This window comes from Echinops telfairi, unplaced genomic scaffold, assembly GCF_000313985.2.
Source record: "Echinops telfairi isolate 266 unplaced genomic scaffold, ASM31398v2 ScPeMD7_31;HRSCAF=116, whole genome shotgun sequence".
Taxonomy (NCBI): Eukaryota; Metazoa; Chordata; class Mammalia; order Afrosoricida; family Tenrecidae; genus Echinops; species Echinops telfairi.
In genome coordinates, this window is record NW_022103928.1 from 46,455,280 (window position 1) to 46,471,268 (window position 15,989).

General features: G+C 44.4%; 1 protein-coding gene across 1 annotated transcript in view; it reads left to right on the forward strand.

Annotated features, from left to right (window-relative positions):
- CHCHD6 (coiled-coil-helix-coiled-coil-helix domain containing 6) overlaps positions 1-15,989 on the forward strand; it is a gene marked incomplete at its 3' end in the record, with an annotated part of 379,195 nt that overhangs the window by 312,998 nt on the left and 50,208 nt on the right. The window contains exon 6 of the mRNA XM_004702467.2: positions 2,062-2,132. Within this exon, the coding sequence (XP_004702524.2) occupies positions 2,062-2,132 (71 nt within the window). The remainder of the gene's footprint in view (positions 1-2,061; positions 2,133-15,989) is intronic.

The window sequence follows — 15,989 nt, forward strand, 5'->3', positions numbered from 1 at the left end:
AATATAGTAAAGCTCAGAAGGGCAGTTGTGAAAATGGTATAGACATCAACAAACACCTTGAGGGTACAGTAGGTCACTGTCCTGGGGGACACCAAGGTCAATGGTATAACGGTCCACAAAGACAATGTTCTATATCCTACTTTGGCAAGTAGTGACCAGGGCCTTAAGAGCTGGTCACCAGCCATCTAAGGGGCCACTATTGGTTGCTCCCAGTCCAAAGGGTAGAAGAGTAAAGAAAATCAAAGAGGCATTAATCTTCATGACCCTGAGACCAGGGCCCTGCCACCACTAGACAATTGAACAAAATTCAAAATCATCAAACAAACAACAACAAAACAGACTTACTGGTTGGGTAGAGGCTGGTAGAACCCCTGAAACAATAGCCCTTCAGGTCTGGAAATGAAGTCAGCTGAATGACTTAATTTTCAGCCACACAGTAGACAGGTCTATAAGAGACCAATAAGACTAGGGAGTACACACACCTTAGAGCAGTGGTTCTCAACCTTCCTCATGCCGCGGCCCTTTCATACAGTTCCTCAGGTTGTGGTGAGCCCCCAACCGTCAAATGATTTCCATTGCTACTTCATAAATGTCATTTTGCTACTGTGATGAATCGGGCGACCCCTGTGAAAGGGACCTTCAAGCCACAAAGGTGTCGCAGCCCACAGTTTGAGAACCACTGCCTTAGAATGATCAGCCATCTAAAATGGCAAACCTTGGTTACCGTCACATCCTCTGCCTCTAAACCTCTCTCTGAGGACCAGCTTAATCCTGATGATTTTCCCGATAGGCCAAGGTATCTGTGACATGGTGGAGAGGAGAGGAGAGCCCTGTATGCCTGCTGGTGGAACCTCACCTCCATGTCACAGGCACCTAAACAAGCCATTTCACCTAGCTTGCAAGCTTGTGCCAGTCACCGACTGAGCCATGCCAGTGGGAGGCACCTAAAACATCAGTTGGCTTCTTGGTTAAATAGACTTATATGCCCTTGAGATTCTAGGAAGAAAGTGACGTGAGGCCTGGCACGTAGGAGGTAGACTCTGTGTGGCATTTGCTCAGGTTTCTTTCACTAACGCTGGTGAGGTTCTCAGTGCCTGCCTGTTTCTCCCCTGGCCTCTCCCTCCCGGTCTCAGGCCCTAGCCATGGAGTTGTATTGTTCTTGAAACAGCCTCTAGCAAAAGAAGTTAGCTGCCCTCACCTAATTGTCCATTTGTAAGCTTTCCTCCCATCTGATGGGAAGTAGGCTCAGCCGATGGTATGAATGTTGGTTGATCTCCTTGGAAAACCAGTGAAAAAGTTGGGGACATGACACGGAGAGAGCTGGGTTCTGGGTCGATATGGCTTTGGACTCACCTCTGATACAAAGAATCTAAGTATCCTCGGGCCACACAGGGGGAGCCAGGACGTAAGCCTGGCTCTGTGTCCTAGACCTTGGCTCTCCCTACACAGACCTGTCTCTATCTGTAGGACAAAAGAGCGTTGGAACTGCCTACAACACTCTGGGCCAGTGACTGCTGTGCAGATGAGCTGGTGGTTATGGTAGGCAGCAGAATGTACCCGACTGGGAATCCAGACCCTTGGGTTTTAGTGTTGATGCCGCCACTTGCTTTGTGACTTTATAAATCGCTTCACCTCTTTGGGCATCAGAGGGGATCTATAAAATCATCAATAAACCATATCAGGGCCCCCCCCCCAAATTTTTTTAAGATGTTTTATCCTTCGCAGGCTTTGTAACTTCTGTCGCAAATCCTTATCTCTACTGTTATAGGTAAAAGTAGCCCTAAGCCACGAACAGAGTGTCTCTCTCTAAAACTGTGCTTACAACCCCAGGCTGGACTTGCTCCTGGGTCCTGGTTTGTGGGGTCCTGGCCCTGACTTGCTGATGTCATGTTGTCTCTGGGCTACTGTAGGACCCCCGAGCATCAGTCTCTGCATGTGGTGGACTGGAGCCCTCGCTGTGAATTCATCGCCAGTCTGCAGTGACCCTGGGTGTTTGCGTCCCATGTGGGAGCCAGGTTTTGGTCTTTGGTAGCCAGTCTCTTTTTTTCTCTCTCTATCTAGAATGCCGAGATGTATAAACTGTCTTCACAGCAATTCCATGAGGCCGCTTCAAAAATGGAGAACACAATAAGGTAAGAATGTGTTTCTCTTTCTCTGTCGGCTGGCACTGTGTTTGGGAGAATGCCTGCGTGAGCCTTGAAACCTGCCACCACCTGCCTGATTTCAGACTTCTGTCACACGCGTTGAGCCATCTGTTCCTGATTCTCTCACCCGCAGCCATGGCAGCCATTGGTCCTCTGTAATTGACCAAATCAGCCCTCCGTCCTTCAGCAGCGCCTCGGTAAACTGAAGTGTGGCTGAGGCAGGTGACACAGCTGAGGTGCTTTCAGGCCCGTCTCTGGGGAGCAGAGCTGCCTTTTGTATTCTAGCAAGGAGAGCAGCTCGTGATCAGGCTCCCAAGAGATCATAGAGAAGGGAGTGGTGCTCCTGGCCATCTCCGCGCCCCTGCTTTGTGGAGATGCTTTCTAGGGCAGCCTACTTACCTCCCACTTGCCTGTGCTAAGCACCCCTTGTATCTTGACACTGAGGTGAGGCTTCATGGAGCCTTGCCCAAAGTCTCCCAATGGGTTCTCCATGCCTACTCCCGGAGCACGGGTTGTACTTCAGTGCACTTACCTGTGGTGCCCTGGGTTGATCTTTGTCCCTCAGAGACAGTCACTCTGAATGTACCAGTGGGTAGAACTTCACTAGGCTCTGCAATCCCACTGCCGCCCTGCCACTGCCTGGCTAGGCACCTTGGTATGAGTCACTTCCCCTCTCTGGGTCTCAGCTTTCCCATCGGCAAAACAGAGGTGATACCCGCTTTAATGATCTAAGTGATGCTTAAATAATGGTGGAAAGGAGACCGAGGATACCACTGATTGTTGTTGGTTAGCAGTGGGACTGTTGGACTGAGATCCGCATGGTCAGCAGTTTGAAACCACCAGCAGCTCTGTGGGAGAAAGACTGAGCTTTCTACTCTCGTAAACAGTTACAGTCTCAGAAATTCACAGAGGAGTCCCTGTGAGCCAGCATTGACTCTGTGACAGTGAGTTTAGGGTCTTTTTGTTTGGTTGATTATTAGTAATAACTGACATTTATATCACTTTACAGCACATAGTTTGGTATGGAACAGAGCAAATTCAAGTAGTAAACTGATCAGTATGTCTTTTCCCAACCGGATTCAACAGGAATATGTGTAAAACCAGAAATTATTTTGTTTATGCCCTCTAAGGTGGGTGGAGGGCCTTGATTAGGAGATTTCTGGATTAGCAAATGACTGAATTGCATTGTGCCATAGAAATAAAGCACATTGCTGTCAGCAGTAATAGTGGAGGGTTTCCCTCCAAGTCTATGGGGGCCTTGAACAACTTTTGAGAAAATCGATAGGCTACTTAGATCGTCAACTAGCACCCCATGTAGTCATCCATTCCTTTAGCACACGGGTATTGAGTGCCCACTATTTTTCAGGTATCATGCTAGGTACTGGAGATATGCAAGACAACTTCAGACCCTGCAGCAAGTAGCTTACTGCATTTGGGGGATAACAAACACTATTTTTTAATTAATTGCACAAGAAGCAATTACCTAGTTACTTAATTACAGCAATAAATGCCACGAAGAAGAGTTTGGATTAAAAAGTATATGTCAGAGTTGCCTAACACAGACTGGAAGGTTAGGGAGGGATTCTCTGAGGAATGGCAGGGAGAGGAGAAATGGGCCAGAGGAAGAAAAAGCCTGTCAAACAGAAGGTTCCTGTGCAGTCACCGTCCTGAGGCAGGAAATAATTTCACATATTCCAGCAATGGGAAGGAGGCTCGTATGGCTAGAGAGTAATGAATATGCTGTGAGAGACGCAATAATGGAGCTCCAGCAAATCCACAGGAGCCAGATCAGACAGGATTTTTTTTTTTCTTTTTTACTGTATTAGAGATTTTAATTTTGCCTAAGAACAGTGAAATGCCATTTCAGCTTTATTTGCATTTAAGGTTATAAATTCCTCTCTAAACCCAGATTTAGCTACACCCTCCAAGTGTTGATGTATTTTTATTATAATTCAGGTCAAATTTTTTTCTAATTTTTATTCATATCTCTCTTTTGATGCAAGTTATTTTGAAGTGCATTGCTTAATTTCCTAACATTTGGGGGGGTTTCTCACTGTTCTTATTTTTGTAACTAATTTTGACTTTAATTCCACTGTGACTAGGGAACATCCTCTAAATTTAATGTCCCTTGAAGTTTTTCAAATATGCATTATTACCCAACACATAACTTGTTTTGGTAAACTTTCCAGGTGTGCTTATTAACAGAATGGGCCAGTTGATACTGTGTTCTATGCTTGTCAGTTTTTGTCAGTCAGGTTCAAATTTTCTATATCTTCCCTGACTTTCTTGGGTCTACTTATTACCATATATACTCGTATAAGCCTAGTTTTTTCAGCACATTTGTAATGCAGTTTTTGTGGTAAAATTAGGTGCCTCGGCTGATACTCTGGTTGGCTTATTCTCGAGTATATACAGTAGTTATTGAGAAAGTGTTTGTGTCCCATTCTGATTGTCCTGGTGGCATAGTGGGTTATGGATTGGACTGCAAACTGTAAGGTCAGCAGTTTGAAATCACAGTTGCTCTGTAAGAGAAAGAGGGGGCTTTCTCCTTCTGGAAAGCTTTACAGTCTCAGAAACTGAGATAGTTAATGTTTATTGTGCCAACCTGGCCAATAAACATATGTGGGATTAATTGAAGTGTGGAGAGATAAATGGCTCGGTGAGCCTCACCTTTCAAGTTCTCCGGTCTCTTGTGTTGTGATGGTCAGACCAGGGTGCAGCTGCCTTAGCTAGTTCTCTGCCTCAGCTGGTAAGGCTTACTTCCTGCAAGACATCCCTGCAGAGAAGCCACATGGACCTACCCCAATGCAGCCTTGGGTGTTGGAGCAGCCGTATGGAGATCCGTGCCAGCGCTGAGATGCTTACATGGTCACTGACTCAGCTTTCCTCCTGCAGTCAGCATCATTGTATGTGTTTTGTGAGATGGAGAACTTTGTAGATTAGTGTCGGGCATATGGGCTAATGTTGGACTCATGGGCTTGGACAGCACTGGGTTGGGACGCTTTCTTAATGTAAACCTACCCTTCATATAAAGCTCTTTCATTTATATATGTGAGTTTCTGGGGATTTGTTTCTCTAATTTACCCAGACTAACACATTATGGTTCTAGGAGTGGGGTACTGGAGCAACAAATCATAAAGATGGAGAGTGGATGGTTATTTGACTTCTGCCTCATGGTAGTGTTTCTTCTTTGGCTAGTCAGAAGTCAGATATGTCCATGCAGTTTACTGGGTTATTTTCTGGAAAGAACATGGGAGTTAAAGTTTTGATTATTATGTTTGGTTGTAGTCTTTTGTTATTCCTGTTTAAAATGGTGAAAATGAATGTGATTAATGTATATTTTGAACTCAGGGGTAGAAATCGCTATTTGAATTTCTCAGAAGCCATGCTGCTTAAGGAAAATGGATAGCAGAAGGTCAAAATGCCTGACAGAAAGCCTGGACCTGGTTTAATGCTCTCAGAGACCTAATCCCATATTTTTGTATAAATAAAATACTTTAGATAAGGATTTAAATAAACTAAATTGGGATAGAACTTGACTGTTTTAAGAATTGAGTTCAGTATCTGATTCTATTTTTGTTTATACTAATTTCTTCTGCTTATTATCGATATAATGATTTATAGAAATGTTTATTGGGAAGTATGAAAATAGAAAGGTTGTAAGCCCCCCTGCTTTCAGCCATTAAAATTTTATCTTTAGATGGGTTTAGGCCATGCCTGCAAAGAAAGCTTTGAAAATATAAGACCCACCAGTACTCAGGAACCAGTAGTCTTTGTCAGAAGCTGGAAAAAATCTGGAACCACGAAGAAAACTCCTCTCTGGGACTGAATGTTAAAGGGACCCTGAAAGCAGACTGAAATACTTGCTAGGCGACCACTTGGATCTACTTGTTGAGTGGAAGTGAGAGAAATGCAGCAATAAAGAAACAGTTGAGTTTGGCCACTCATATCTGTGGACTTGGTTTACAGGAAAAAGAAGAGAAGATGAGATTGGGTTGACTGGTCTGAAGTTCATGACCTAGCACAAGGGGGCTAGGCTTGTTGAATATTTGTGAGAGCTCAAAGTCTAAAGGCAAAGGGGCCAATGGGCACCCTGGGGAGGCTAAGTGAGGCAGCCCACATTGAGTTGACCAGAACCCGACCAGATGAAGAGATTTTTGAGCCTGTGAACCGGTGTATATTGTTGCTGACTTTATAGATTGCCTGTCCTGATTTGACTTTGCTTATGGATGTGGACTTCACAAGGTTCCAACTGGAATGAAGACTCTTTACGTCGAAAAATATGATTGTCTCATCAGAGCATTGGGTTGATGTACGTGGACAGTATAGAAATTGGATACCCAAAATTGGGGGGATAAAGGCATGAAGTGGTTGGCTTACAAACTTTCATAGGTAGGGAAATATATTCATAGGATTATAGGATTGAGGTGTAGGTGTTACTTAACTGCAATTGTTAGGCTAAAGAATTGTGTACACGTGCCAAGTTAGCAAGGGGGAGGGGGGGCGTAGATTAAGATAGTTAAAGTTTATTGTGCCAACCTGGCCGATAAACACATGTGGGATTAATTCAAGGGCAGAGAGATAAATGGCTCGGTGAGCCTCACCTTTCTAGTTCTCGGGTCTCTTGCTCTCTGATGGTCAGATTTGCTTCTCTATTTACCCAAGCTAACACAGAAACTGGCAGGTTTCTGCTCTGGTGGGTACTTGTACCCTGCCCTTTAGGGTTGCTACGCTTCAGAATCAGCTTGACGGCAGTGAGTGGAAGAGTCATAGGGGCAGTTCTGCCCTGTGCTGCTAGGGTTCCCATGACTGTGGCTGTGAGAGTGAGTTTGATGACTGGATTTGTTGAGTCTCCTTTTGCTTCTATCAAGTTTTGTTTTATATATTTGTAATCTGTAGTATTGGTATATACAAATGAACATTGCTACATACTGCTAGTATACTTGTGTGTACCTTTTTATCAATACGCGGTTTTCTGTATCTGTAATGATGGCTCTTGTCTTGAAGTCTGCATTGACAACTGCAGGGTTCCTCAACCTTCCTTTTGGTTAGTGTTTGCATGTGAGATCTCTTCCTGCCTTTTCACTTTCAGTCTTTCTGTATCCTTATGTGTAAGATGTGTCTTTAAGGGGAAATATTAGAACTGGGTTTTGTTTTTGTTTTTAATCTTGTCTGGCATCTTTGGTTTTATAATTAAAGTATTATTATATTTACACTTTACAGAATTTGTACTTTAGGTTTATAACCTTAGTCCTTCTATTTGGTTTGGTTTGTACTCTGCTTCATGGGCGGCTTTTTTCTTTGTTGCCTTTTGTATTAGTTAAGTATTTTTATTGTTCCCATTCTCTTATATTATCTTGGCAATTATGTATTCTTATGGTATTCTTTTAATGGTTAGCCTGGATATTATAATATGTATCCATGACTAATTAAAGTCTAATATATATTATTTTTATCACCTCCCAGACAATGCTATGAGCTTTAAAAGGGTTTAATATTCGATATCCTTCCTTTTTGTGTAATTATTTTCATACATTTAATTTTACCTGTATTTCAGACTCCATAAGACAGCATCATCATATTTTGTACCGTCAGATTTCATTGATCTTTCCCCACATATTTACCTTTGTTCTTATTGTTCTTTTTTCTTTTTAAGACATTTTATTGGGGCCTCTGACAGCTCTTATAACATTCCACACATCAATTTTATCTAGCATATTTGTCCATATGTTGCCATCATAGTTTCCAAAACATTTTCTACTTGAGCCCTTGGTATAAGCTCCTCTCCTCCCCCCTACCCACTCTCGTGAATCCTTGATCAATTATATATTGCTATTATTGTTTCAGATCTTATACTGTCCATTGTCTCCCTTCACCCACATTTCTGTTATCCCTCCCTTGGGGGAGGGAGGAGCTATATACCTGATCTTGTGATGGGTTCCCCCTTTCTCAGCTTTCCCCCTCCCTGGCCATGCCCCTAACCTCATGATATCACTACTCTCACTACTGTTCCTGAGGGATTTATCTGTCCTGAATTCCTTGTGTCAAGAGCTCTTATCTGTACCAATGTGTGTTCTCTGGTCTAGCCAGATTTGTAAGGTAGAACTGGGTCATGGTAGTGAGGGGAGGAAGTATTCAGGAACTAGAGGAATGATATGTGATTCATCGGTACTATACTACGCCTTGGTTGAATCATCCCTTCCTTGTAACACTTCTGTGGGGGTACATCCAATTATCTAGAGATGGGCTTTGGGTCTCACTCCAACCCCCTCGTTCAGTTTGATATAGTTGTTTGTTTTGGATCTTTTGATACCTGATACCCGATCCTGTCCACACCTCATGTTCACACAGGCTGGTGTGCTTCTTCCACGTGGGCTTTGTTGCTTCCTTGCTAGATGGCCGCTTGAATTCAAGCTTCTAAGACCTCAGACAAAATTTCTTTTGGTAGCTGGGCACCATCCACTCACTTCACCACATTTGCTTATGCACCCATTTTGTCTTCAGTGATCATGCTGGGAGAGTGAGCATCAAAGAGTACCAGGTTATCAGAACAAAGTGTTCTTGTGTTAAGGGAGGTCTTGTGTAGAAGGCCAAAGTCTGACTCCTATCTTAATACTTAATATATAAATTTATGTACATTGCCTCTATCTATTTCATTATAAATATATTTACATATTTACATGCCTTAGCTATATCTCTATGAATAGCTTTTAACTCCTATTTGTTCCCTCTATTTCCTTTCGCCTTCCTCCTATCCCACTGTCATGCTCACCCTCCATTCAGCTCTCAGTATATCCTCTCAGATACATTGCTCTTGATCAAACCCCACCTGGCATTATACACTCTCCCCTCCATCAATTTTAGATCTCTTTTTGTTCCTTTATCTCTGAGTTTGTTGGCTCCCCCTCTCCACCCACCTCCTCTCCCATGCCCCCCCCCCCTCGGAACTGCCAGTCCCATTGTTTTCTCCTTGGGATTGTTTGTCCTGCCTATTTTATGTAGATAGACATAGGGTGAAAGAAAGGGAAAACAAAAAATAAAACAAACAATACAGAACAAGAAAATTTAAAAAAAATAGATAGTTCCAGGTCTGTCTGCTGACCCTTATGTATGTTTTCCAATCACGTGTGATGAGGTACCACACCCTGTCCCCCAAGTCAGATGTCTATTTTCAGTGTTCCTTGGGGAGTCAGTTACTTTGTTCCCCTTGCTGTCCAGTTATACCCCATTCGTGTTTCACCCCACTGTGTATGGGGCAGACGGGGTACACTTTCCACACAATGTCTCCAATGCTGTCCCCCATAGTGCTATGGGTCAGTGAGGGAACATCGTGTCTCCTGGTGGGGCCAGCCCTACAGTCCTCTCTATGCACTGGCTGCTCTGAGCTGGGATGTCTTCCCTAGGGCTTGGTGGGCCATGACGAGGCCCATTCTCTCTCTCTCTCTCTCTCTCTCTCTCTCTCTCTCTCTCTCTCTCTCTCTCTCTTTCTCTCTCTCTCTCTCTCCCGCTCTTAGTTCGCTCCTGTGTGATCTGGGCAGACCCACCTCTCTCCCCGGCTATATCTTCAATGCTGTCCTCTGTATTGCCTTCCTCTGGGGAGGGGGTTAACATAGCTTGGCCTGTTCAGCTTCTTTACTCCTTCCTACACTCAGTGCTTCTTTCTGAGATCATGGACCTTTTGACTTTAGAGCTCCTTTTAGAATTCCTTTGAATTGACATGGACTGGTTCTCAATATGTAGGTTGTCTGGGATATCCATTTCACCTTCACTTTTAAAGAAAGTACTGGCCATTTTCTTTTAGCTCTTTGAAGATATGTCTACACTCCATTTGATATTTACTTTTCTCTTTGAGAATGTCATCCAACCTATTGTTAATACTACATTTAAATCACTTCTTTATTTTTTCTGTGTTCTTTTAATAGTTTCACTCTGTCTTTGGTTTTTCGTTGTTTTACTGGGGTGTGCTTATGTTATAGATTTCCTTCCTTATCTCCGATGTGCGGTTCTTGTCTCGATATCATTGTTTAGTTTTGGAAGTTGCTCAGCCATTATTCCTAAAATGAAAACCTTAACCTCCTTTATCTCTTGGTTACAGGCATTACTGTGACTCATATCATCTATGCCCTATTTGTTGGCCTGCTTGTTATCTCCATGCTGTCTGTTCTTTTTAATCGCCATGAATATGCTAATTATAGGTATTTTAAAGTCTGTTTTAACAGTCTAATAACTGGTCACCTGAGGGTCTACTTCTGTTGCATTTTTTTGGTGCAAGGGGAGGGAACGTGGATCCATTTCTTGGTGTGCCTAGTAATTCTTGTCTGAATACTGAGATGATGAAGAGAAATTAGAGAAGCTCTGGACAGTCCTAAAATGCCTCGCCCTATTCCTTATTGGCCAGCTGAATGAAGGAAGATCTTACCTACATGAGGGACTACTTTGCCTGGAGATTCGCTGCAGTTTCTGTAAAGTTCAATCTACTTTTGCTTCCTTCCTGTTCCTAGGTGTTGTTTGCCAGGACTCCTCTTTCTTGGTAACCCCTAAACCCCTGTTTTCACTTCCTCAACTCCAGGAGACTTCTGAAAACGGGTACTATGCTTCCCAGTGACTTTTTACATGGCTAATCTCTTGCCAGAATAACTCAAGAATTTGACAAATACTTTAAAAGGGGGAAACCAATGAGTATTGGATTATTACTCTTGAACCTCTCTTCTCTCCAGAATCTTGACTCCTGAAGTCTTAATGGCATTGGCAACCTCAAACACCCGAAGAATGTTGTCTTTCTATATACGGCCCTGGAGATTCCCAACATCTCTGCTGGTTCTCTACCTCCCGGCCTCTCTTCCGGCACTGACAGCAGACTGCCGGAAAAGTGGTGCCATGGATGGACATACACTTCCTGACAGTTCCCTTCAACTCGTTGTCTAGATGCTTTGCTCCCTTAGACACCTTCAAACATATTTTTAAAGTCCGACTTTAAAACGTTTTCGCTGAAGGGAGCATAGGTCTTCCACAAGTTACTCCATTATAGCTGGAGGCCGATGTTCTGACTTAACTTTTGAGGGATGATTATCATTTGCCAAGTAGTCAAAGGATGTTCTAAGTCAAGGCATCAGTAATTACTAAGGCAAATTAACTCAAACATGGGTTATCTAAGGCAGCCTTAGACATTCGTGGCGTGGTAATGCTTGCGACGTTTTTTTGGTACCACCAAGATTTACCGAGGCCCCGGCCAAACCTAGCATATACACAGGATCTCAGAAGATTTTGCATAGAACCTACAGAGTGCTCCCGACCAAGGAGAAGTGTTGCCACCGAAGCTAACTTTCACAGCATGAGGACTTTTGTTCAAGAAGAATCCTATTGCTGGGAAAGAAATGAATATCAAGAACAGCAGTTCTCAACCTGTGGGTCACGACACCTTTGGGGTTCGAACGACCCTTTCACAGGGGTCGCCTGATTCATAACAGTAACAAAATTACAGTGATGAAGTAGCAATGAAAATAATTTTATTGTTGGGGGGGTCACCATAACATGGGGAGCTGTATTAAAGGGTCGCAGCATTAGGAAGGTTGAGAACCACTGATCAAGAAGTAGATGTGTGCTCACATATACACACACACTCACTCACAAAAGCACACCCGCCTGCCTGCCTCACCTCTACCTCACAACAGCACAACAGGCAGAATTTTCCAGGTTTTCTGAATGAAGTGATTGAGGTTCTAGGCAATATCCTGCACTGACTGTGTCACCTCTGTGTTTTATAACAGCCTCCAGTCTTCTTCCCCTGGGAGTCATTCAGATTCCGACTTAGCTTTTCATTGTCAGGAAACTTGTATTGTCCTCACGGTCCCTCAAAGAGCTATCCCTCAAGGAGGTTAAAACAATTGAGTTGAAGGAAGAAGCTTATTAACTATTTCCTGAAACTTAGTCATAGTACTTTGAGGACCTTGACCCAGAGACTCCCTCGTTTGGAACCTGCCAGAGCTGAACAGCTATAATATGCTTTTACTCCAAGTGGAAGAAGCCCTTCGTTTATGAGTTAGTTCTGACTCATGGTGACCCTACAGAAGAGAAAAGAACTGTTTCTACCACCTTCCCGTGGTGCTCAGAAATGCACGGGCAGCTCTGCCCTGTCCCATAGGCATTGAGTCAATGGCAGTGAGCTATTAAAACAATAGTTGTGTTATTTGAACCTTAAATAACACAGCATTCTAAACATTGCTTAACTCAGTAATGTTCAAGTAAGATATATACTATATCTCACTTCTCTTTTAGCTAACCTTTTAAAATGAACATTTTCTATTCAGAAATTTACCAAAATATGTGTTTTATCAAAAACCATTTATTTCCAACCAGCTGTTATGCCAGGACCTGATCTCTAATCTTTACAAGAAGCTTAAGGCAAAGGCCTTTTGTAACCCTTATTTTAAAGATGCGAAAACCAAGGTAAGTGATTTAATTTCCCATTCTGTAAGATAGGGAATGTGGTAGTGCCGACTTCTCTCAGGTTTCCGGGAAGATGAGATGCAATCGGCTGCATGGCAAATACTTCAGAACACACAGCCCAGGGGTGGCAAGGACAGATTTGAACCTAGACCTGTATGAGTATAAACCCGATCCTTACTTCTATCCCAAGTTACTGTTCTCTCTTTTAAGACAAGGGGACTGTAATGTGTGATAACTAGTTGACTGACTTACCTCCCAGGCTCTCTGGGCCCTTCTTGGGTAGCATTTCCCTTACCCTGCAACCCATCACTTCTGTGTGTGTCTCCAGCTACGAGGCCCTCTCCATAGTCCTTTACTGCCATAGGGTGCTAGCAGAGTACAGCCTACGCAATGTTCCAGCAAGGGAAACAGGTGCATAGAGAGAGTATTGATCCACAGAGGTGAATATTTGTGCAGTTCGGGGGCATAGAAATCCAAAGCCCACACTACTGGACCCCAACTTTTTCTAATGAGGAAGCCCCAGACGGACTCCATGGGGAGCAAGGGTGAGCTTCTCATTACAGAGCCTCGGTGGCTGCCTCTGTAACATGAAGCTGGGAGCTCCTTGACGCTATTCCATCCTGTGCGCTTGGCAGACTTCATCCACGGGCCCAGCAGTCTCCCACTGAGCTCTGTGGTTCCATCTTGCTTCCCGGTCAGTGCAGCACTCAGCCAGCCGACGTCGACATCCAGATGAAACCTCTTTGCCATACCTGGACCGGCTGCATTCCAAACACGTGGTTTTACATTTTGAGACTCTGCTTTGTCTCTTCCCTCCACACAGCTTGTTTTCTGACTAGAATGCCCTGTCTCGTTTCTCCTTACAAGTGATAGTCACCTTTCAAAACTCGAACTTACGGGTCTTTTGTGTCTTGTTTGCCTTGCCCAAAGGTCTGATTTTTGCATTACCACTCCCCAGTGTAGGATGGAGCTATAATACATGCTCACCGAGCAAGCACAAAAGAGCAGCTGAACTGATGAATATTGTGTGAAAGTTAGGGATCAGAGTTAGAAAACAGAGTTGACTTTTGTCAAGTAAGCATTCCCTTTACGGTGGCTTCCGAGAGCAGGATGCACCCTGGAAGAGAGCCTCAGAGCTTGAAGGGTGCAAATCCTTATGCTGCTACTTAGTGCCTGACCTGAGTGAAAAGACTTTTCTTCTCTGAAAGCCACCTCTCTTATTTCTGAAGGTCATTGTGAGGGAACGGTGAGGTAATTTATCGAGCCTCTACCCAGGTGTCTGTCACTTGGCAAGCACACAATGAAGGACACTTACAGCCTTACTCTGAGTTGGAATCGACTGGATGGCAGTGAGTGTAGGTTTTTGTTTTGTTTTGTTAGAAGATAGAAACTGACATTTCAGTGCGTGATTGGCGTAGACAGCATAAAAGAGGGCGCGCTGCAAGGTCCAGGGAATATATTCCATGGTTGTTGAATCTGCAGCCAAGACAGAGAGGAAAACTAGGACCCAACAGTTCTGCTTTCGGAGATGGTCGTTTGTGTGCACAACAGCTGTGGGCAGGAATGAACCTCACAGCCTATTCATGAGTCAGCAGACAAGCAAACTGCACCTAAGCCTGGGGTACAAGCCCACAGCGAAGTGTGAGCTAGAGCCACGTGGGCTGCCCTACAAAGCTGTGTGAGCCATCTGAACAGGTGAAAAGCAAGTGTACTTTAATCGGTATACATACAGTGAGCACGCACACATGTTAGCTCTTGTCTGTAGGCACGTATGTATTTATGCAGAGAGATAAACCCGTTAGAAAAGAAACACTCCAAATGGACAACAACCGTTCCCTCGGGATAGGTCAAGGAAGTTCAGCATCCTCGGGGACTGTAGCTATACCTGAAACAGTTTAGATTGTAAATATATACACACACATACGTATGCACAAAGGGACCGAATAATGCGTGTGGGAAAATGTCATGGAAATTTTCCATGAACTTCTTGAAGCCCGCTCATACGTACTCGTGTGCACACGTGAGTGCTTGCGCACAACTTGTGAATGCACGTATTAAAACTAATAAGAATATGGAGACACTTGCAAGGAACGGAAAGGTAATGATTTAGGCCACAGGAGAAAGGCTTCCGGTGTGGCTCAGTCTCAGCTCTTCAAGTTCACGCCAACTGCCCAGAGGGGGGAGAGTTGGCCCTGGTACTGTGCCCAGAGTTGTCTGAGGGTGTGTGCGCGAGGGAATGTGTGCATGGTGGGTGCGGGTGTGAGTCTCCTAGCGGAGTATCTGAATGAGTGGTCTGTGAAGATGGCAGACTAGTCCTCAGCTGAGCACACAGCCGCAGGTGGTTCCTCTGGAGAAGCTGGTCTGCCTTCGCCCAGAGATGAAATAACAACAAGAGATGAAGCTTGGCGTCGTCAGTGGAGCTTTCTTGCTCGCAGGTATATCCCCCCCAAGAAGGAAGCAGGCGCTTCCCTGGAGCCAATGAAATTTAGGAGTTGGCCACCCACAAGGGGCAGTGCCACCCTGCCCTGTCGGGTCATCACGAGTCGGATTTGGCTCTGATGGCAGTGAGTCATTGGGAGAAAACTGAGGTTATATAAGTTTTGCAGCCTCAGAAACGCCACAGAGGGTCTCTTTGAGTCAGCATCAACTTGTTTTGTTTAGTTTTGTTTTCCACGCTGCTGCTGTCCCCATCAGTAATCAAGTGCTGGGCACTGGGATGTCCTTTGAGGCTGAGCCCCAGAGCTGGGGGAGTCATGGGGGAGAGACTTGTGCACAGATTCTGTGGTCCATTGAATGGAGAAGCCCCGAGGCTACAAGTATGTGCCAACAGAAAAGAGAACCGACCTGAATGATTGTGAGACTCGAACCTTGGGGCAATCAAGCCTTACATGAGCTCTCCTGGCTTTCAAGGGGAGATTAGAACGTGTGACTCAAGGAAGCTCTAGGGCTGTTATCTTCCTCTGGATATTTTCAGAGAACGCAGTGGTGTTACTCTGACCAGGGATGTGGCATCCTCCCACCCTCTGCCCTTTGCGCCACAGTCAACAAAAAGGCTACTTCCTTTGCATTCTCTCTCCTCCTCTGGCTGGCAAACAGCCGTCCTCCACAGCAGTTTCTAAGTGGGGTGATTTTGAACCCTGTTTAGACAGAGAAGCATTTTCTCCTTCTGGTGACTCATCCATACCCCCTGCTCTGGCAGCGTGGGTAGCCACCCACAGAAAATAATCAGCACGGAGGTGGATTTTATTTGCCTCGTAGCCTAGCCTCCTAATTTTTCTTAACCAGTCGTTACCTGCAAGTGCCTTCAGTTCAGGAAACCTTTACTGATGCTGAGTTGGAGCAGGTGTGAGGCCGGACATACAATCTATTCCAGGGGTTCTCAAACTTTTTAAACAGGGG